Here is a 22,526-nt window from a genome sequence, read left to right as displayed (position 1 = left end):
GCATCTTTGTCGTAGCCCTCAGTATTCGTAGCGTTGTTTGCTTCAGTTTTTACTGAGGAAGTGACTAAATACGATATGAAATTCTGGCAATAGCCTGTTGCAGTGTCTTCACTTGTCTGGCATTACCTTGTCATCGCAAAAAAGACTTGCTTCTACTCTCAGTTGCCGGGTGCAACTTGACAATGTGTGGTGGCTTGGGTTCCCTCTTAAAACTTACAAGCTTGGATTAAGGTTACAGCTTCGCATAAGATATTATGGTAGATTACCGTCATCTGCCTCGCATATGTCGACAGTAAACATTTGGATTTGTAGCGTTAACGTGACGGAAGACTAGATCCTACGTTTTCCGTGTTTGTTAATATTTAATGATTTGTTGATAAATTCTCGTTATAGTTCAAACAAGAGCGCTTTCTTCTAGAAGGGCATTCAAGGCGTTCTTTCAGTAGACATGAAAATGCACAAAGTAATGCTCACAACTTACTCGGCATCATTGTCGTATGGTCGTCGGAGCTTCAGCATTTCCTGTTTCCAGTTGTTTAGAGATATCGCGTACATCATCTCCCCGTAGGAGGCATTGAGGGGCAGATTTGGTACCTGCATTAGTTAACAGTTTTGGGTGATTTCAGGGACAGGCGAGTTGCCTGTTTTTTTTACGAAGTATAATTGAGTTCTAACTTGCTGCTACCGGGTTGCTGTTGCCGTAGAAGCCATTCGAAGTAGATCGAGCTGAAGACATTAACGAAAGTGCTCGCATATGGCATCCGATTGGTGCAGCAGAAGTAGTGCGGTAGGAATATTTTAAAGCTGTGATAAAATTTCTTGTGATCGTTACTAGTAAAGAACTCTGAACCCCTCAGAACCTTCAGTTTTGATAAGTTTTCAGGAAGCACGTGCTACAATTGTTATGTTCTTTGCTCAAGTGATTTTTGTGAATTATAAAGTGTCTGGAAATCTTGTTTCACTTAGAGCAAATTGCTAGTGCTTATATAAATGCTTATGCCGCGTCAGCGTTTTTAAGAAAAAGAAAGTTATTGAAAAGGCTTTCGGCTGTGTGTCGCCTGATGAATGCTATAAATCGAATGTCCGGGCACTCATATTTTCTAGAAATGTTATTCAGAAAACCTCACATCATCTATCACCATATGAATAATGACGCGTAACTATGCACCTAATGTAATTCCTGATTCACAGCTCTAATTTATTTCGTGATCTCAATATGAGTGTGTGGAAATGGAGCTTTTCGACAGCTCCATTTCGTGGAGCTATTGTACAGAAGTAAATCATGTTATAAGTTGGGTCCATTTATTTCTTGCTGAAAACAAGTAGTTACCTTTGCTTGATGACTGTGTACTCACAAATTTGTAAAGTCCCTCAATGTATGTTGTATTGAATAGCCAGTCAGGATATCCAATCCTCATTCCCATTTTCTTCAGCTGAAAAATATTGAAAGCAAAGCATATTTGTGTTCTGAGAATAGAACCTCCCGAAAGAACTGGTGCATGGTGAAATCTTTCGCAATCATCTTGTCGCTTCGTACTTCTGTATTTAGTCAATGGCTCACGAACCTTGTCTCAATCTTGTATACATCACTCGTGCTTGTTCAGGAGGAAGTGACGTTTGTTTGTTTATGCTGAGGGCAACACCTTGAACGTTTGATACTCAGAGATGGCATTAATTTAGGTTCTTGGAACCATATGTAGATCACTTGGACAATAAAAAAGTATGTGAAGTAAGGGGATGCCTAATTTGTCGGACAAAGATCCATTGATGTTCCTTGGACATAGGTCATACGAATGAATATGCATGTCACGTGCAAACCAAACAGAAAGAGAGGCATCGGAAGCATGTCGTCGTCAGCATGCGCTTTTATTGGGGTTGAAGGTAGTTGTTGGGGGGTGATATTACGGAGGAGTTTATCTGTGTGCAAACGATCATTGTGGTAAATCGGCTAATTTGATATATTGAGGTTCTATTCGGTGCCACAAACTTGTAAATGCTAACAAAAAGCACTAGCACAAGCATAAAACTATGAATTAAAACTGGAATAACTACGACGATAGCACACGTCAGAAAGACGCAAAATTAGAGCAAAAAGATCAATGCTATCTGAAGTTTTGTCAACAGTGATAAAACAAACTACGCACCTTCATCTCTGCTGCAGCTTTTGTTATTTTGTCCACCCATTGAAGGGTCTGTAGAGATTCACTGAAGGCAGCCATGATTCTTCTTGCAAGGTCCTCAACCTGGAACAATGTTGGTTTGACAAATTGAATGAAAAGTGGAGTTGTGGAAAAGTGAAAAGTGGAACTACGTGCAGTTATGGTGTTTCCAAATTGCTAATGCTTTATGTTAGCATATTCTCCTTTAACTAAACCAATTCTTCCCACCTTATTGTATGTTATAGAGCGTCATCTATTGTAACCGAAGTGAACCACGTGGTTAGTTAAAATAATATGCAGTTTAGTTCAACACTGTCACAGTGGCTGTCTTCCATGCAATGTTGTTGACCTCACCAACTTTTGACGTAAAGCGTCTTTCATATTGGTCAGCATAAGAGGACGCTTGCTAAAACCGTATGTAACCTTACACGTACCTAACGAAATGTAACGAAAACATGTAATGCTAATATCGATTCCACCTTTGCAAATTCATGACCCACTTTTGTACCGACGTGTTAAAAAAAGAAGCCGTCATTCTAATATGCATGCGTCGCACGCACAGATGGCGTCATTGTCGTCCCACGCATGACGCAATCGGAGCTCAATGAGAGAGCTCACTTTGCCATAGCAGAGACATTTCTCAGACCTGTGCTCATTAGGAGTTATAAGGCTTACACCTGTGCAAGTTGTTGCAGAAACGCGTCTACGGCACTCCCGTGTTGGGCCGTAGGGCCCTGAAAATGTGTGAAGGGGCTCGTGCAGCCAGACAGAGGGATCCCAATTCGCGCCCAGCAGGTTTGACAGGGGTAATTGGAGATCGCAGGGAGAGGCCTTGGTCCAGCAGTGGACATAAATATAGGCTGATGATGATGATGATGATGACGTTTGATCACGCGGGCCCACAACGAATAGGGAGTGAGAACGATTGAAAGATTGGACCTCAGGACCATCGCTAGCTGTATCATAGCTGAAGCTTGTCAGCTTAATTGCCTGAATAAATGTAACTTCCGTATTTTTATAGTTATTTCTGCACTCCATTATCCATACACTCTGAGTAGCACGCAAGAGACGTTTCGCATGCCCTACTGTGGCTCCGTCCTTGATGCAGCGTACTCATTTTTTTCTGCGCTGTTTAAAGGGTACTAATATAAAAGCCGAAATGAGCATTTCAATTCTCCTAATTACACTATAGGATTTGCCCATGTGTCTGCGAGCTGTAGTAGTCCTACAAAAATGCAATTTTGTTCTTACAGTCCTGTTACAACGTGGATACATTTAATTTCTTAGTCACGTTTTTGGAGAGGCTATCGTAGGGTTAACAGAGTTATGCGAAAATCCGTCAGCATCGGCTTGCTTATTATTCCAATCCATTGCTCCCTGGATGGACTGTTGTGCTACATATGCTTATGTCTATCAAGTTTTTGTAAATCATAGCCTGCGCGAAATTTGAGAAAAGTGGCGTTGTCATTAACACAGAAGTAAAGAAAACGCTTTTCAGCACTGCAATGGTGCAGCTGTACTTTCATTACGAAAAAAATATGTGCAAATGTGCTGCCGTTATTCTTTCGTGCAATACTGGTAAAAGTATTGGCTCCTAACACAGTAAATGTGCAACTTCGCTTTCAGCTGCAGTGAATAGGGCTATTCATACATCTAGACACTTACCAGTATCCGTCTTGCAAATGAAAAGTATGTTTAAATCTTGTAGGAGATTTGATAATGTCAAACATAACATTTGAGTATCACATTGCACGTCTCAATCTCGATGTACCTTATAGAAGTCGGAATGAGAAGCACGTTTTATTGAGTTAGTAAGTTTATTACATAAATTATATAGAAGGAGGTCCCAGAGCAGAAAGCTGTAAGGAAACTCGTACCTTCGAAATATTCGAATGACATATTGACATGCACACTAATGCTATAGGTCTTGTCACGTGGTCGCACAACATACTGGAAGTCCTAGCAGCAAGAAAGCGTTCCCTTCCTAGAATAAATTTCATGCACAATTTTGTACATGTTTCCTTTGGGCCATGAATATAATGTAGGTAGAGTATGTATTTGTGAAATTGTAGGCTATGACTTCTAAACTACATTTTAAACTGTAGTATACTTCTTTCAATTGAAATGTTTTACTGCTAGTGCTAGTATTACTTTTCTGGGACAGCGAAACAGACGTTACCTCTTTCTTGGCCTCGTGGCTAAACTTGTGCTGCACGTACAGGTAGCTCACACTTTCGGCCATGTCATCATTCACCTCTGTGACACAGAATTGCCACCTCGGCTTTTGTTCACGTACTCCCGATTTGACTTTGCGAAGCTCGAATGATGCATTGCGGAATTCTTGCGACCCGGTCGCAGCCCAGTTCAGAATGCGACGCAAACCAGCGTAGTTGAACAAGGTGTCACTGCAAAAGAAGTCGTAAAATGGCCGTTTTCGTTATGCCGTAGTGGCGGCATTCTACTGCACCACATTTTCAAGTTTATCAACAAATACGCCGTGAGCTCGATCGATCACCTCATTCATATATATACGTGGTAATGTTGACTTTTAATTGTCATTACTCGGTTGAAGATCGCGGTAGTGAATTCGCGGCATGCTCTGATTCTTGCATGCCGCGAGCACGACCACCGGCGAGAAGAGGTTCAAGATAAAGTTAACTTTTTCTGGACTGAAAAGCACAGGAGACTTTTTTTTTACTGTAACAGGAATGTCTGCACTGCTGCCTGTTAAGCACTTCTCTTTCAGAAAGTTTGTTATTCGGCGCGATGGTCTTACTGTCACTTGTTTACATACCGATAAACCTTTACAACTATTTCTTTAACATTTTGAAGATTTGTGGTAGCTGACAATGTGGATGCACGGCCTTTAGATTATTCGGTGTGGTACTTATAGAGCACTGCACGGGCTCGGGCTTACCCGAAAGCCCGGGCCCGGCCCGGCCCGTGGGCCGGGCCGGGCCGGGTAGAGGAGTTTTTTCACGGGCTCGGGCCGGGCTCGGGCACGGCGTGTGCTTTTTGACCCGGGCCCGGGCCGGGCTCGGGTATTTTGACGCGGGCCCGGGCCGGGCTCGGGCTTTCTGCGAGTTATTCTCGGGCTTCTCAACTTTGAAAAACATGTATTTTTCGGTCTCGGGCCGGGTTCGGGCCGGTTTCGAGTCGGGCTCGGGCCGGGCTCAGGCTTAAGGTAAAGGGGTGGCGGGCCAGGCCGGGCGGGTAACGTAGATTATTTCCGGGCCCGGGCCGGGCCCGGGTCTCCTCATAAATGTTTTCATCGGGCTCGGGTGGGCCGCCCAATGTAAAAACGGGCCCGTGCAGTGCTCTAGGTACTTAGGTTGCTTCTTGACTCACGGGTCAGCACATCGCAGAAATTCATTAAGTTTCTTGTAGTACTCCAGTGCGAAGAGTTCCACAGTCTCGTTGCGAGGTAATGTAATGTTTACTTGAGAAAACTGCTTCTGAAGTAAATCGTGAATAGGTATCTGGAAAAGAGTGCAAATAGTAGCGTAAGCTCGGTTTCAAATTACTAACCTTAAAAGCTTTCAGAGGGCGCAGTATTCGTGTGTCATGCTTACGTGAGAGAAACTTTTTTTCCAATTCTTCAATGGTGGTTCTGTAATAAGCGTTCAACATGTCTCGCCTCTTTTCCAGAGGCACTGTCATCTACAAAAAGTAAAAGTATATTTATTGCATAGAATTAATAAGTACCGTCGAACAGTTCATGCTTTACTTTCATGTGACTACGAGCAAGCGTACATAGATACAAATAAGATACTACAAAGAAAGCACTACGTTTTTAACAGTAAAATCAAAATCCAGCAGGAAATTACCTATATGACTGCAAATTACAAACAGTAACCATAGTTTCGCTTTAACCTTAGTAAATCAAAAATTACAGGACGCTTAAACTTCGCCTTTACCAGTGGAACGCGATAGCGTTATCGGGCTCCGTTCGCATCGCATTTTTGTTTTTGTTTCCAAATCTGAACGCAATTACTCTATTACGGAAAGGGAATGCCTAGCCCTTGTTTGGGCGGTTTCTAAATTCTGTCCTTGCTTGTATGGCTGCCCTTTCCGTGTAGTCTCAGTTGGAATACACTGTAAACGGTCCGCCCTTGTGTCGATTTACGTAGCAAAGTTGGTTGTGCTTACGTTCAGTGCCGGTAAAACGAGTAAGGCAGCACCGCCTTAATGTGCACTATGCGCATTTATTTAGGCTTCGCCCTTTTGGCTTGATATGTTATTTTTTGGATTCTCATATTTACCGTGTCAAATCTAATATTGGCGGAAAATCATAGAGGTACATTGTATAATGACCCACAGCGTATAACCGCTGCCAGTCATTCGTTTTCTTAGTATTCACGGGAAAAGATTGTCAATTGGTGAACGATCATCTGTGTGTGTCTAGGACTCATGTGGAATACAATTAGCTACACATATTTAATGAAACACCATTCATTATAAGCCTCAAGGTACGTGGCAAAATACTTTGACTATTAGCGTAGAGCAGTTCAGGTTACTGAAAATATAATAAATTTAAAAGTAAAACGTTTGCTTCAAAGGCGGCGCATTGTGTTTCTGAGACGAAGCAGCTACCAAATCGTAGAAAGGTTTGGTTTTCATGGTGGCTGATGCGTTTCAACCAGCAAGTTTTCCTGGTAATATCGGTATAAAAGACTGTCAGTGCTGCAATTCCTTCTGGGCTTTGCAGCATTGCCAATGGCTTGCAGATGCAGACATCATCGTTCACGTCAATGTGTAAGGTCTCCGCAATGCGTTTCAACCAGCAAGTTTTCCTGGTAATATCGGTATAAAAGACTGTCAGTGCTGCAATTCCTTCTGGGCTTTGCAGCATTGCCAATGGCTTGCAGATGCAGACATCATCGTTCACGTCAATGTGTAAGGTCTCCGCAAAAAAGAGTTTTTTTTTTCATATGCAATCCAACCAGAAAGTTGTAACGTAAACTGCGCCCGCACTTCCAGCTATACGGTTCCTTTCAGAAATGCCTTGCAGGTTAATGCATTCAAGAAGGTATTCTCACATTGGCCAGCTTTGCTTCAAATGCTAGAAGATCGTCGGAAAGTTCCTCGAGCTCGTCGTCACACAGGTTGGGCTTCATGATCTTCATCGCCACTTTAATAACCCTCTTGTAGGCAGTGATAATTGGCTTGCTGTACTTGGTGGTTTGATATAGGAGTTGGTTTTTACGTACCGTCGAGAATTCCAACTTACGAAGCTGTAAAGAAAAAGGTGAACCCAGGTCATCGGTGCGCCAGTGCAGGGATTCCGAAATGCCCTCATGGGTCCAATATTTATTGTTTAGCATAGATAAATTATTTTAGAAGCGAAAGTAAGAACATTAGACCGAAAATGTACAACTAGTTTGTACAGTTGAAGTTCAGAACGCTTGCTAAATATTTCATTACACAACAGCCTAAAAGAAGGCTTTAATATAACAAGAAATATTTTGAGGATCATTCCCCGTGGTTTTCTTCTAATGTCCGATGTCCGGCCGGCAAACGTGAATAGTCCAACAAACAAATACGCGTCCGATGGCGGGATTTTCACCGAGGTTTCCGAATGCATTCGCCCGATGCTCCACCGATGATGTTCAAGTCAGGTGCCTAGCTCCCAGGGAATCACAACCTTACCTTTCCTTCGCTCGTGTGAGCAAGTACTTTGAGATTTTGACAAGTGCATCGCATCACATCGCATCACCATCAGCCTATTTTTATGCTCACTGCAGGACGAAGATCTCTCAGTGACCTCCAAGTGGCAATGCCTTGCGCTAGCTGATTTCAATTTACGCCTGCAAATTTCCTAATTTTATCAACCCACCTAATGATCTGCCGTCCTCGACCGCACTTCCCTTCCCTTGGCCCCCATTGTGAAACTATAATGGTCCATCCTACGCATTACACGGCCTGCCCAGAAGCACCAATATCTTTCCCTTATTGTCAATTAGAATGTCGGATATCCCCGTTTGGTCTCTGATCCACACCGTTCTCTTCCTGTCTCTTTGTGTTGCGTGTAACATTTTTCGTTCCATCGCAATTGGCGCGGTCCTTAAATTTTCTGCCCCATATGTTAGCACCGGTAGAATGCAACCATTGTACACTTTTCTATGACAGCGGTAAGCTACCAGTCAGGATTTGGTAATGTCGGCAGTGTGCATTTTAACCCATTTTTTTATTCGAAAGGATCAAATGGTCCACTGAGCGAAAGTCTGGCGTCTGTAGCAGTGAAACGGAGCCTATATTCCCATTGGCTGCGACGCCACGTCACGAGCGCGCCTGGACGGAGCAGAGCACGCGAAACGGAAAACCTGCCGTAGCGCTACCGCGCTAGGTGTCCCGTGAGGGGAGAAGACATCGCCGCAACATGCCTCTCTCTCACCCCCCCCCCCCCCCTCCTGGGCTCAGCTGCTGCGCACGCCTGCGCTCTTGATGGCCGCTGCTGCTTCCTCGGTCTCTCATCGCGCAGGACGTCGGTGGCATTTGTCATTGTCACCGCGGGCTGTTGCTGCTTGCTGGCTCGGGGAGGACCTACCGCTATGGAGTCGGAATCATCCGCGTCGTCAGCGCCCGCAACTTCGGCAGTAGACAAACGTGGTCGTCCACGGCAGTGCACCGCAGATGAAGGGAGCGGAAGAACGAAGCAGAACGAGCGAATTTAGGCAGAGGCACGTCGCGTTGATGCCCTCTCCGCTCACGCAACACCTGGATCGCTAACGAGGCAGCAGGTGTTCTGTACGCGCGCTCTGCTCTTTCAAGGTTTCTATGTGTGGGCCGAGTTGTTCATCAGGTGCCGCATTCAGCTATAGCAGAACGTGTGCGTGTGCGCTGTCCCTATGTTGCAATTCTATGAGCTTCAAGCACTCGATCACGTAGTTGGGTGCGAACGTAGAAACTGAAAAAAAAGATAACTTGCACCAATTCAATCGCAAAAGTCGATAACATACCTCGGGTCAGAACTCGAAAACACAACTCGCAGCGCAAAACATAAAGGACCGCTCCGCGGCGTTAAATTGTACATTAATGCTTTCGCATTCACAACTCATAAGAAATGGCTAGCTTACCTAGGATTTTAATTTTTTTCTGTAAATTTCCTTCTCATCATCAGGGTCTCCTGTGGCTAACTTACCTAGATGAAGGGAAAACACGGAGATGGCGGGTGATGGAAATTCAAGACGATGAGCACCACGAGAACAAGGTGAAAGCAGGCGCCATTGTTTTGACAAGTAGACGTGTCTTTTTAAAGGCGACATATTATATAAGATAAGTGCATTTGTCGAAACGTTGGCTCCTGCTTTCGCCTAGTTCTCGTGTTACTCATCGACCTAGATAAACGTACTCCGGCACAGACCCTACAGGCTGACTGGGCATCAGTGTTCTTGTTCCGTTGTCAGGTTATTGGGCGTTCTTTTGCATAATAATCTTCAACCCTACACCTAAACCTTCTCGGTTAAATTCCTGGACAATTTGTTGCAATTCATCGGTGTTGCAGAACAGGACAATGCCACATGCAAACCGAAGGTCGATGAAATTTTAGCCATCGATTCTCAATCCAAAGCCTTCCCAATGTAATAGCGTGAATACTTCTCCTAAGCATGCAATGAATAGCATTGGAGAGAGTATATCTCCTTGCCTGACCCCTTTCATGATAATTTTCTACTGTTCTTGTGGAGAACCAAGGCAGCTGTTGAATCTTTGAGGATATTTCCCAAGATATTCACGTACGCCTCGTGTACTCCTTGATTTCGCAATACCTCCATTACTGCTGGTATTTGTACAGAATCAAACACCTTTTCATAATCTATGAAAGCCATTTACAGAGGCTGACTGTACACCACAGATTTCCCAATTACCTCTATAATGACATGGTTATGATTAATTCTAGAATATCTTTTTCTGAAGCCAGCCAGTTTGTTGAATGAAGTCAAATGTTGTTTTATTTTATTGGAAAACATCTTTGTGAATATTTTATACAATGCGGAAAGCAAGCTAATGGTCCTAAAACTCTCCAATTCTTTAACGTCTCCCTTATTATGGAATTAGGATATTGTTGGAATTCTTGCAGTTCTTGGTACACTTGAAGTCGTGTGGCATTGCGTATAAGGCCGCAAGCTTTTCATGCATAATATCTCCTCCATTTGGAATAAATAGACTGTTATTCCATCGTCTCCTGCAACTTCTTCCGGGGCGCTGTTTTGCAAGGCCATTGAAGCTTCTACGCTAGTTATAAAAGAAGCCTCTGTACCCCCTTCAACACTACTTCCAATGAACGCTGTGTGGGTGGCTGCTCTGGGTACTGTACCCACAGCCACCTACTGACTCTGCAAACAAAATTTCATCACGTGGGGCCCATTGGATACCTTCACACATAGGGATCGCCGAAAATGAAGAGGCTGATTGGCTGGCTTCGACTTGCGCCTATAATGACTGTGCCTGGTCTGAAATGTTGTGCAAGCTTTATGAGCCTTGTCTGCTGATTCGTCGCCATCTACTCGAGCAGAATCCAGACCAGCGTGTCGCAAATGGAACGTTCGCGCCCCATGTATGCGATCGAGGCTTTCCTCGTCGTGCTAGAGCGTGACTATACTCAAGCTAAGGTTTAGCTGTGTGAACGTTTGTAAACGTTTATACAGACAAGGACGTGTGGCCAGTCCATCGTGTACATCTTGCGGTTGCTGGGAGACAGTTCAGCACCTGATATTGGAGTGTCCCTCTTTCAGTGCGCAGCGCATGTCGCTAGTGAGGGACTATTATCTCTTTGGCCTGCGGTGTACGACACTGGACGTATGTTTGTACCCCAGTGGTTGTGCGTCTCGACGCGATCCGGCTCATCGCGCTCTCCTTACTTTTCTAGAATTAACTAACTTAGGTTCACGCTTGTAACTCAGAGACTATTTCTTCTGTTTAACAATTTTAGTATGTGCGCTGTCTTCTCACACGCATAGTGTTGCACTTCGCGGGATGTTTTGGAGACCCGGCAAACTTTAAATGGCAAAACGAGCCGCCGCACGAACCGTTCGCTTTGGGACAAGCGCGTGCGCTACTCGCTTCCGGCGCCCACCACGCCGGTGTTGTGACAGCGAGTCCTCGTGGTCATAGTGGGAGATGTGTTCGTGCGCGCGTGACATGAAGTTTCTTTAGTTAGTAAGCGAATGTTTTTATGTAATTTGCAGAGCTTGTAAAACTATTAGGATTACGTACTATAAATTTCTGACACATTGCTACCACTATCAATGCTTTGCCTTTTTGGCAAAACTGACATTTAGTTTTCTGTTCCTAGCTTTACCTGAATGATGTAGGCGTTAAGATTCTTATAATCTCTTGAGACATGAGGCGAAAGAATAGTCGTAATTCCCGTCTGAATAAGGACGTCCTTGGTGCTTGGAGCATTGCCTTTCTTGCATTTGTCCTCGCGCGTTTTCGGCCACTGAGCAAGTCCCGAAGCGTTCATAATGGCAAGGATGACGTCGTGTCGATCTCCGAGATGCGGAACAGCTGGAATACAGGAAAATGGAAGGAAGTTTAGGTCGTCTCATAAGCTGGACAGCTGTAATTAGAAAACCTGCAGTATCGAAGAATTCGCCTAGGCAATGCCAATGTTATTTCTGTTCATTTTTATGGCAGATACTCACGATTTGGGATCAGCCACGAAGCGCGTGCTGATGATGCTGAAGTTGTTTTTCATATAATGGCACATACCCCTAATGGGGGATTGATCAAGAAGAGGGCGGTACATATTGTGTCATTACCAACATGCTTTCTAAAAGGAACGTCGCGCGTTGATGATGATTATAAGGTGCAAGTTTCCGACGGGCGACCTACCAAGAAGCGGCCCGGCACATTTAAAATAAGAAATGAAGGAATACAAGCCGATATAAGACTTCCCACATTGCGCATCCAAGGTGCCCACATGCGCGCGCCAGTTTTATTTATGCTAAGAACGCAGGAATGGAATCGGAATAATTTATAGCATTTCATTGAGCACTTTATAAAAACTTCGCTTCCCATAGGTTCGAACATATGTGCGTTTGATCTGCACATTTCTACGAACTTATCGGTCGCAAAAAATGTGCAGCTTCTCGCAGTGTATCACATATTTGCTGTATCGTATGGTTGCCAACATTGTGCGCAGCGTGCTCTTGCCCTCGTATGATTATCGTCACTAGGCTGAAATCAGCTTTTTCACGTCGTACCTTTCGATATGAATTTAGGCTCATACTGCTGTCTTCTGTATGCTTACTATTGTTCCCTCCATTCAGCAAAGAAAGAATAAAATATTGAACTGATTAAGGCTGACCATGTAGCGCTTGCACCTGTCTCTGTTCATTAGCTTGTTCTAATTTTTTGCGCTACAGGTAACTACGTTCAGCTTTTTCCGTAGTCCATGAGACGACGTGTTACTTGCATCAGAACAAAGTATTACACAATTGCTGCAAAAGAGCGCTTAAATAGTTCAATTAAAGCTTTGGAAGAGGAGATGCTACGAAATGATTTTGTTTCCTCTGCGCACGCTCGGTGTGATTGCGTGAGCAGTTCCAGCAAAAGTTACGTACGAAATTGATCAAATATTACGTACGTTTATCACTAACACTCCGAAGCGTTCACTCACCCACGCAAGCATTGTAGACGAGAGCAGCTTTGTCCGTTACATTCTGTTTCTCGCCAACGAGGGTCACGTTTCCTAAAAGGTCTAAGAGAAAACGAAAGTAAAAGTCACCATTACTTGAATTTTGAATAGCAGCCAAGTGTCACACACGGAATCTGGTCAACGCATATAGAAAGCTGATCCCGTTCACTTCACTGCTGGAGCCGCCAAAGGGTTTCTGATATCTGATGGCATTTTAAAATAATTCACTGTAGAGCACGATAGGCGGGAACTTGCATTATTTGATGCGAACTTTCTTGGTTTCAATCAATATTCCGTACCATTTCTGTTTCAAGACCCCTTCACAAATAGTATTATATATATGGCGCTCTGTGGCTCAGACAGGCCCGCGGGATACTTTCATGACCGCGGTGGCCACATCGCGCTAATGGTGGAATGCATAAAGGGTTGTGTAGCGTTCTTGATGGCATGATCAAAGAGCTGAGGAAGCCTAGTTTATTCTGCAATCTCAGACTAGGCTCTCTCTCATAACGCGTGTTCCACTTTGAGACGTTCGTTGTGTGTTTCGGTATTCGTCTTTCATGGAAGGTAGCCGAAGCCACATACGGCGCCTTTGTGTGCGAGCTGGTAATGAATGAATGAAGGGTACGTCTACAAATAGAGCGACCGCCCCGAGCATTCTTGTTTTCAATGACTATTCAGTGCAATTCTTTTCAAATTCCGTTCGCCCCTCATGCTGGCATAATGATTTGGTGTTCTGTGGCTCCAAAGGATTATTTTACGGTAGAGGCCACAATTCATTGATGGCGGAATACATAAGGGCTTTTGTGCACGATAAAGGACTTGAGGATGTCTAATCTGCAGCCCCTGACTACGATCTCTTTATAACCCGCGTAAATCTTTTAAACGTTGGTTGTGTTTCTTTGGCATTTGCCTGGAACGGGAGGTAGGCGAAGCTACAGACAGCTACAGACCTGATAATGACCAGTTGAAGGGTTCGCCTACAAATCTTCACAGACGACGATGCCACAGATTTGTTCATTCCACTCTATGCGTTCAAATAACTTCATGCACTGACCAAATAAGCACTTGGTTATGCGCTGTGCAAATATTAATGGAAATACTTCATCTGTGTTCCAGCAGAGATTTTGGCGAACATAGAAATTTGATCCTCGTTCACTGCTATTCGTTATGTTGTTCTGCTGTTGGCGAATCTCGCTTTGAAAATTTTCATTACAATCCCATGGAAGAAAAGTTGCCTGCTTTCAACAGGCTATAGTTCGCACTTGATAATGCACTTGAAGTAGCACTGCAGAGTGGTATAAAGATATGAGAAAGAAGTAAATTCTTTGTGTGTGCCTTGTTACAGCACTGCCGGACCACTTTGTATCCATGTTTATCGATCTGACCCACCATCAGTCGTCTGCAACAAGAAACTCGCCGTCACCCATCCCCATTTAAAAGTGCTTGAATTATTTCTATGACAGAAAAAAATGTCCTTACTGAAAATACTGTCTTTGGCTTTGTTTCGAGCACGCAGAGTGATCTTTGGTCCCGTGGTCGAAAAGCAAACATATTAGTTATATTTGTTATTCATCGGGGCGCGAAAATCATTGGCTCCCTCAACCCTTAACAGGCAGTTCCATAATTTTGTGCAGTGCCATCATGAACTGTCTATAGAATTTATAACAACGGCTTTTACAAAGTGTATAAGTGTTATTGACACGCACCTCCATGCACATACAAATGAAGAGCTTGCTTACATAAGGCAAACAATTTTTACAGCGGCGAAAATGAAACTCCCACGCGCGCTAACAAGAGAATGACGAATCCTGCAGGTTTGTCTCGAGTACATCTTTGGGTGCTCGTTGTTTGTTTTGTGGAAAGCATTGTGGAGTAGGTAACTAAATTAGGGTAAATACAAAGACATAGAGTGATGTAATCTATTTTTGCAGTTTTTGTTACGTCAACACTGTTGAATGGCCGGTTATCTAGAATGTTGTCTAGAATCTAGAATGTTATCTAGAATTATGAATTAGTGATGCACTAGTGTAATTCTAAAGGGCATCCATTGTTCCGTGTTTTCTTGCGTATTAACAGACTAATCGTTTAGTAGCCCCACCATGTTTTGAACTGTCCTGCTTCACGAAGATCACGAGCACAAGTGAGCACAAGGAAAAGATTACGGTTGGTCTTGTTTAGGTGCTACCTGTTATAAGTGCTGGCTGCTTTGATCGTGCGTACGTCCAGCAGTTGCTGGTGATTGCAGACCTGCACGAAGTGCGAACATCTGGCAACATGGCATAGAGGGCGTACATTTTAAGTTGGAAAAACGGGACGGGACACACTTAGCTCGATTGTTTTGAAAGCCTTGTATCCAATGTGTCCTCTTTCTGTTTTCAATAATGTGTGTGCGTTCCTCATAGCGTAAAAGTTACATCGTCGAAAAATGGGAGCACTGTGTACACCTACTCTAGCTTTCCAGGAAATATATCACTAGATGTCGTACCTCGCAGTGTCTCCTTGAGTTCGTCGTTGAGGAGGATGAGGTTGCCTGTCATTGGCTTGCTCTTTGGTATCTCGTGTTTTGACATCCATCCACCGCAGGCGTATGAGTAGAAGTCAGTGCATGGGTCAACGGACTTATTCAGGGACTCATTGATAAGCCGGGCTGCGTCGAAGGATAACAAGTGCGCGTCATGTGTGAAGGACCTCGACATTTGTCGTTTCATTATCTAATGCAGATTACGGTGGTTTAGAATTTGCACAAGTTACTTACGTAAAATATGAGTATTAGCCGAAATGTGCGCTGTTGACCAGGTTAGAGTACAATTGTCATGTTTACTTGGATTATGCATTTATATAAAACCATTGCTAATAGTATCAATGGGGAATGCGAAGCAGTAACTTATATAATTTACCGAATTACTGCCTTAGCCCTGCACCGCTAATAGTCTGAATTTCACTGAAATGTAACTCATATACGCAACAGTTACTGAATAAGGATCACGTGGACTTTTTAGTCCATTAACCTTAGTAGCTGCATAGTTTCTATTGAGTCACTTCATGATTTATCACAATATGGATAATCCACTGATGTCGCATGTGTTTTACAGAGTGTGGCAAACGTTTTCGCACTCAAATGAAAGCCTATAAATATAGTTGTGATGCATAGCCACATGATCAGTTTTACGTAAAGATCACAGTTTGCGTGAATGCAGGCCCTGACTCGCTTCGGAAATGCATTGATGGCTGCACGAGTCTAGTCTACGTCTAATTCACTCCATTTTCACTCGCTTTTTCTAACGCCTGCTGAAGAACAGCCTAATTGCGGAGAGAAGTAGAGCAGAATGTGATTTTTAACGCAGCAGACCGAATAGTCAAGCGGGATAATTGGAGGCCATCTTGTAGCGGAGATGAAATCGGAGAAGTTTTCTGGCACACAATTAGGTGCACGAAAAACTTCTCATTATTCATTTAAGCCTCAGAATGTGTGCATGTTAGGAATCCTGCTGATCACTCCATTTCCACTGACGGTTTGGGAAGTGTGATTCGGCCCAAGGCACGACGCCTTCTGGAGGACTTCTGCCAGATAATTTTCGCTGTTTCCCAGCGGCATCGTTCCATCAGAAGAGATTGCCCCCAAATTCATCACTGATTGACGGGGAGAAGGTCTTGATGCAATCCTTCCACTAAGATTGGCTTTGCTTGAGGCTTTCTGTCAACGCCTTATTTAGCGGTTTAAAAAATTGCTTGATAGTGAACATTGCCTCGTCTGGCAAAGTAATGCCGCGATGGCATGCCATGCTGCCAAAACGGCCGAGTATTTTCTTGCATCTTATGACCCTAGTCTCTTTTATGTGCTCTATGAGCCTATGAGAATTCTGGCATGTATTTGTGCAGCTTCTCTGTTACAATTTTTCGGACGGAACGTTCAGGAAATACTTTGGTTTTGGTCATTTGACTTTTAAACAACTGATTTCTCAGGAGTTCGGGCACTTTACCGCACCCTGTATTATGAATCGTAATAGCAGTGGATAATCGGAGAGACTTGGTGGCGAATGCGTGATAATAATCTATTGATTTAAGTGACGTACTTGAGATAGTCTGCGTGATCTTAACTGAGCACAAAAATATGCCATGATAGCGAAAAATACATTACCTCGCTGGACACAGGCAGGTGTCTCACAAACTTGGTAGGTTTCTAAAAAGAGAAAATAGGCAACATTGCAAAGGCATCCTCCCGTAGCGAGAAGGTCGTCGATCAGAAAAGGAAAGACTGCGGTGAAAATTGTTTATGCGACGGTCCTAAAAATGGTCATGCTGTAAACTGCGAAACTTAAGAAATATATTTACTGATAAATTTGCACTACAAAATGTTCGATTACTGGCAGAGGCTACGAAAGGCTGGTGCTGAATTCCGAGTTTAAATCCATAAGAACTTCGGAGCAAAGGTTTGTAGAGCAGATTACGTTATTGTAGAAAGGCCAGAGCGAGCGAGCGCTGGGGAATATCGCATGTTTCATGTGAAGCAGCAGACTCCAAGCAGGCGTTTAATTAGGCATGACGTGATGCAGGGTGTTCGAGTGACCCCCCCCCCCCCCCGCCATGGGGGGTGCGCCAATAACATGATCGAATCGGGGCTAGAAGATGCGCAGGAATTATCGTTCCTGCGAAAAGCTGTTGCCGAGACAATTGATCGCTAAGAACTCAAGTTAATCACGCGTTTGGCGCATCTCTAACATATTCAACGTTTTGTGGCAGAGTGGCAATCATAGTTCGACTCCCGACCAGCTCGAGTTCTTGGATTAGTACTCCGCGTTTGGCAGAGGGAGAGTCTGGGTGAATGTTCACTTGAATATAGCTTCGTTTGGAGGTCATGTGATAAAATTTAAAGGCTGGGTCACTCATGAGCTTCTTTTTTACGCGATAACGTTAAGGGCCCCGTGTCGCAGAAAATTCGGTGTCGGCGTAGGCGTCGGCGCCGGCGTCTGAGAAAATAATCCCAAACCATACCGACCACGCAGGCCCTCCGCGTGACGCCGAGGCATTATTGAACTAATTGAATTTCTTCAAGTAAAATCTATCAGAAAAATTGTAAAGTACGGCTTAACCACAACCTACATACATTATAGGTTCGTATTGTAATTTGACGGCACAAGAAAACATAATTCTGTTACGAGGTAACGCAAACGCAAACCCCTTGACCAGAATTTCTACCATACCAACAGCGGCGCGCCCGGGTATGTCACTTGCAAAAACGCCATCCAGGTGGCGCTCGACTGCTGTCGCACTGCTGTCGACTGCTGACGAATGCTGTCGCATTCTACACTTAAAGGCGGACCTTAAGCTTCCTCCAAATTTATGCCTCATGGTTAAAGTCAGCGCCATAGGTCCCATCGCATTTCGCGGCAAGAGGAAAATTCGCGACGTTTGACATGGTGCATGTTTCAATGTATTTCACGGCTCCATTCACACGTAAACTCATTTAAGGCAACGCGAAAGTGGCTGCCTACAATACGTCTGGCGAGTGACTACTGCGTCAGGAGCCATCCGCTATGTCTACAGTAACAGCCTCCTAACTACAGCCAACCAATCTTTTACTCAGTCACCATGCTTTAAACTTCGCACCATTCTACTCGCGCACTGACATATTCAAATACAGTTTTTCCCATGCACTTTTGCTCATTGGAATTCGTTTCCTGGCACTGTTCGGTCTTTGTAAATGTCAGAATTTCCGAAAGCCCTAGCATAATTATTTAATTAGACATGTTAACTTTAAGCGCTCACACCAAAAGTGTTTTTTGTTTTACTTTGTAAATGTTCTTTACATTATAATTTTACACTGTGCGGCTTGTATTTGCTACTCAGTGTGTGTACGTGTTTACTTTTTGCCCACTCCTGCTATAGCCCATCAGGCTGCAGTATGTATAAATAATAATAAAAATAAAATAAAATCAATAAATACATGAAACAGTGAAACATAACATCATTCTAAATGTGTCCCATGTTATGGGTATTAGTCGAGAGCTCCGCTATTGAACGCGTTCAGGCATTTCTAGATTTAGTCCACCAGGTAGCGCTGGTCGTCAATCATTGGTCAAGATGAGGTGAAGATGAGGTCAAGAAAGTTGGCATCCAACTAAAGGGTAATTGAAAGTGTACACCAGGAGTCATCAGAAAGTGAAACAGACAGCCAATTGGATGAAAAGAATAGAAACAGGGGAACAGACCATGGAGTTTTATAAGAATGCGAATAAGGAAATGAAAAAGGAAATCTAGCTGGATGCCTAAGGAGTAAAACAAACCAGAGCAAATATTCACAACAAGACGATGCATCTGTCTACTGCAGCAAAATCCAGACGCTACTCAGCACATCCTAATGACATGCGAATGTATTCACCCAGTGCGACCCGTATATAGGTAACGTATGCCTTCCAGAAGCACTTGTATTTATACTGGACGGAAGCATCAACCGGTCAGCATTTCAAATACGCAAAAGACATCTGGAGACAACTCAGCGAAGTTTTCCATTGCGTTTCTGAACAAAGACATGATATAATGTTTCAGTTGCTGCCGGGACATCGCGGCATCGTTGGCAGTCACCTCGCTGATAGCGCTGCCCGACGTTCGCAGGCTAGTGCACGGACACTTCTTATACCTTTATCGAGAGTAGACGCTGCGAGAGAGCTTCGTAATCTCGCGCATACCATAACGCTGAGTTACTAACATACTCCGCAGAAAATCTAACCATCTATTATACCGCCTCGACCCATCACTGAAACTGAAGTTACGAAGAAGCCTTTCACGACGTGATGCAACACTGCTTTGTCGGCTGTGGGTAGGAGTAGCCTTCACTAACGCCTACAACTATCGAATTGGAATGGCAGACACACCCATATGCGCTAAGTGCAAGTGTGAAAAGGTCGTCAATCATCTTCTGTGCCACTGTTCTCGCTTCGAGAAACAACGCCAAACTCTCCAGTGTGGCTTGAACAGACTGGACAATAGGCCATTTACGGAAGCAAAGGTCTTAGGAGCCTGGCCTCGCAACTCGTCAGCCCAGAAAGCCATTCGAGCTCTTCTTCGGTACCTGAAGGCGACAGACTAATGTGCCAGACTGCAGATATGCTGCACCTAGCTTATCTCTTTCTCTTTCTTTCAATCCCCCATCCCCCTCCCCACGCGTAGGGTAGCAAACTGTACGAAGTCTGGTTAACCTCTCTGACTTTCCTTCTTCTTTTTCTCTTTCTCTCTAGAGAAAATTTAAGCAATAATAAAATGATTAAGGAGATGTGCAGAAAAATGCTATAATGAAAAGCAGGTATAGGATACCTTATTAACTCATATAGACCAGGTGACTATTTGTCACCGTCATAAATCATCATGATCATCATGGCTGGCAGCAGAAACGCCAGACATGTGAGATATTGTGGTGTCCGACTCACCGCGACAGGAGGTCAAACAAATATGTTCACCCCCTGTCAGACCCCAACGCTTAATTATTCATGTGTTCAGTCACGCGAAGAGTGACGCGTTTGAATGATCGTGTTTCTTCACCAAGGTGCCATGCGGGAAAAACAACCTCAGTGGGCACGAGAGAGTCCAGCGTCCCCACAATATTCACTACGAATTTCACGCACACAGCCGCAAGTCTCTACGGATGTTACGTTGTCGGTTGCCGTGTCTTCTTATTAAATTTTGGCTCGAGGGAGCTGAGCTCAGTAAGAAAAATGTATTTCAGTTAGTTCTTCTGCAGACGAATATTCTTGCTCTTGTTTAGGCGAATATCCCTTGTTTAAATTTCAACGTCTGTCAATTGTGTAGAGTGATTTTTAAAGTTTACAGAATTAAAAAAAAGTTGGCTGTGGATTGTAGTGTAATTCTACTCCTTGAACTGGACTACTCTCAGAGGCAGACATTATTTGCAGAAAAAATCAAAACGCGTACTGTACTAATTAGCAATATTATGCGAACACAATTAAATTAGTGTGATGCACATATAGCAATCTACTAGTTCTGGTGAGCGAATTCGGCAAACATGTTCACTTGGAAAGAATGTTGAAGATTACCCCAGTTTCGACATCTGCGTTCGCAAAATATGGGACGAAATACATTGCTGTCGCAACTACTCCCAAGCTTGAATGCATAAAAATGAGCTTGACCTTTAAAGTAAGTGCAACAACTGCCCAGGATATTTTTAAACATTTGTGACGCAATGTTTGTCCTGCGGAGCAAATGTGTGGCTGCAACGACAGCGAAGTTACCTTGCAGATACTACATGGATCCTAAAATTATGTCTAGAATGCTCAAGCGCCAACCACACTTGACATCTACAACTTTGAATTCCCGTCTGTGTATTTAGACTATTAATATTTTTAACGTGTTATCTATTCTTTGGTATGCTAAATTTAGCTTCTGAGAGTGCGTACTGCAAGGTTTGAGTTCCTTCTTTGAGTCTATTAAGAGCCTGGATAACAGCAGACAGCAAATATCGGCATCACCACCAACTAGCTAATGTCCGCGGAACAACGAAACCCTCTTTCGGCGATATTCAGCCATTCATGTTATGCGCAGGTCAACCCATTTTACGCTTGCAAATTATCCTCATTCTTCCTCTGCCTTTGTCACTTCGAAAGCGTTTCTCTTCAATAGACATCAATTACTTACCACACATCATCATCATCATCATCAGCCTATATTTATGTCCACTGCATGACGAAGGATCCTGTGATCTCCAATTACCTCTGTCTTGCGCTAGCTGATTCAAACTTGCGCCATAAATTTCCTAACTTCATCACCCCACCTAGTTTTCTGCCATCCTCGATTGCGCTTCCCTTCTCATGGTATCCATTCTGTAACTAATGGTCCACCGGTTATCCATCTTACGCATTACATGGCCTGCCCAGCTTCATTTCTTCCTCTTAATGTCAACTAGCCTATTGCAGAATATCGTGTGAAATGAGATTCTTACAGGATTGTCGCTAGTGACTTCATGCAAATACGGGGGAAAAGTTTGCGAACTTGCCTTTCTGTTCTGTGCTTTTCGTTGGATATGAAACAGCAAAGCATACCCATGCTAACAGAAACCCCAGTGCTGCAAAATTTTGGACTTGCATAGCTTCTCCTAGAAGTAATGCGAACAAAAGAATATCATACGATGTTACATACCGTTCAAAATTGAGAATCTCACAACAAATATTAAAAGAAAGTGTTGCTATCTTTGAGCAAAATAATGTTTCGAGGACGAATCATATATAGGGCCAACGAACATGCACTTGAGTAGTTTGAAAGTGGCTCCCTTACAAATAAACTTCAAAACAACGAATCTAGCAGTATAGGCGCATGTGGTATTACTTATCATGCCTTGTACAAACCTGTCGAAAGATCGAAGCAGAGCTGTTTCTAATGAAAAGTGCGCGAAACACTGTGATTGCAGCGGATGCGGTACGCAACTAGAATTCTTTTCTACGTTTCACTGTTGAAACTCTCTAGTAGCCCGAATAAGGATGTTAAAAGGGGCATATAAGACGCCGAGAAAGCACGCAGCATTGAACAGCGGCTATCCTTAAATGCTTATTACGACTGGCCTGTGTGGTGAACAATTCGTCACGCGCCGCCAAAGCCACGGCGAAAGCCCAGACGTTTCAAGTACGCCGTGCCACCCGCAACCGTTGAAAAACGCCGAGGAAACTGCAACGGCGAAAAGGTGTTAGCCGTTGTGCGCGCGTTATCGCCTCCTTCGCCAC

At 43.8% G+C, this 22,526-nt stretch overlaps 1 protein-coding gene across 1 annotated transcript in view; it reads right to left on the bottom strand.

Moving 5' to 3' along the window:
- The window catches only part of LOC119432499 (neprilysin-1-like), a 94,042-nt gene extending 71,870 nt beyond the window's left edge, over positions 1-22,172 (bottom strand). Inside the window, exons 1-5 of the mRNA XM_049658846.1 lie at positions 22,155-22,172; positions 21,806-21,904; positions 16,940-16,981; positions 15,287-15,448; positions 12,781-12,861 (exon numbers count right to left, since the gene is read on the bottom strand). Coding sequence (XP_049514803.1) covers positions 12,781-12,861; positions 15,287-15,448; positions 16,940-16,981; positions 21,806-21,896 — 376 coding nt within the window. The 5' untranslated portion in view covers positions 21,897-21,904; positions 22,155-22,172. The remainder of the gene's footprint in view (positions 1-12,780; positions 12,862-15,286; positions 15,449-16,939; positions 16,982-21,805; positions 21,905-22,154) is intronic.
- Between the last annotated feature and the right edge of the window lie 354 nt (positions 22,173-22,526).

This window comes from Dermacentor silvarum, chromosome 11 (assembly GCF_013339745.2).
Source record: "Dermacentor silvarum isolate Dsil-2018 chromosome 11, BIME_Dsil_1.4, whole genome shotgun sequence".
NCBI classification, from domain to species: Eukaryota; Metazoa; Arthropoda; class Arachnida; order Ixodida; family Ixodidae; genus Dermacentor; species Dermacentor silvarum.
The sequence above is the reverse complement of the archived record's forward strand: the minus strand, read 5'-3'. Positions and strand labels throughout refer to the sequence as shown.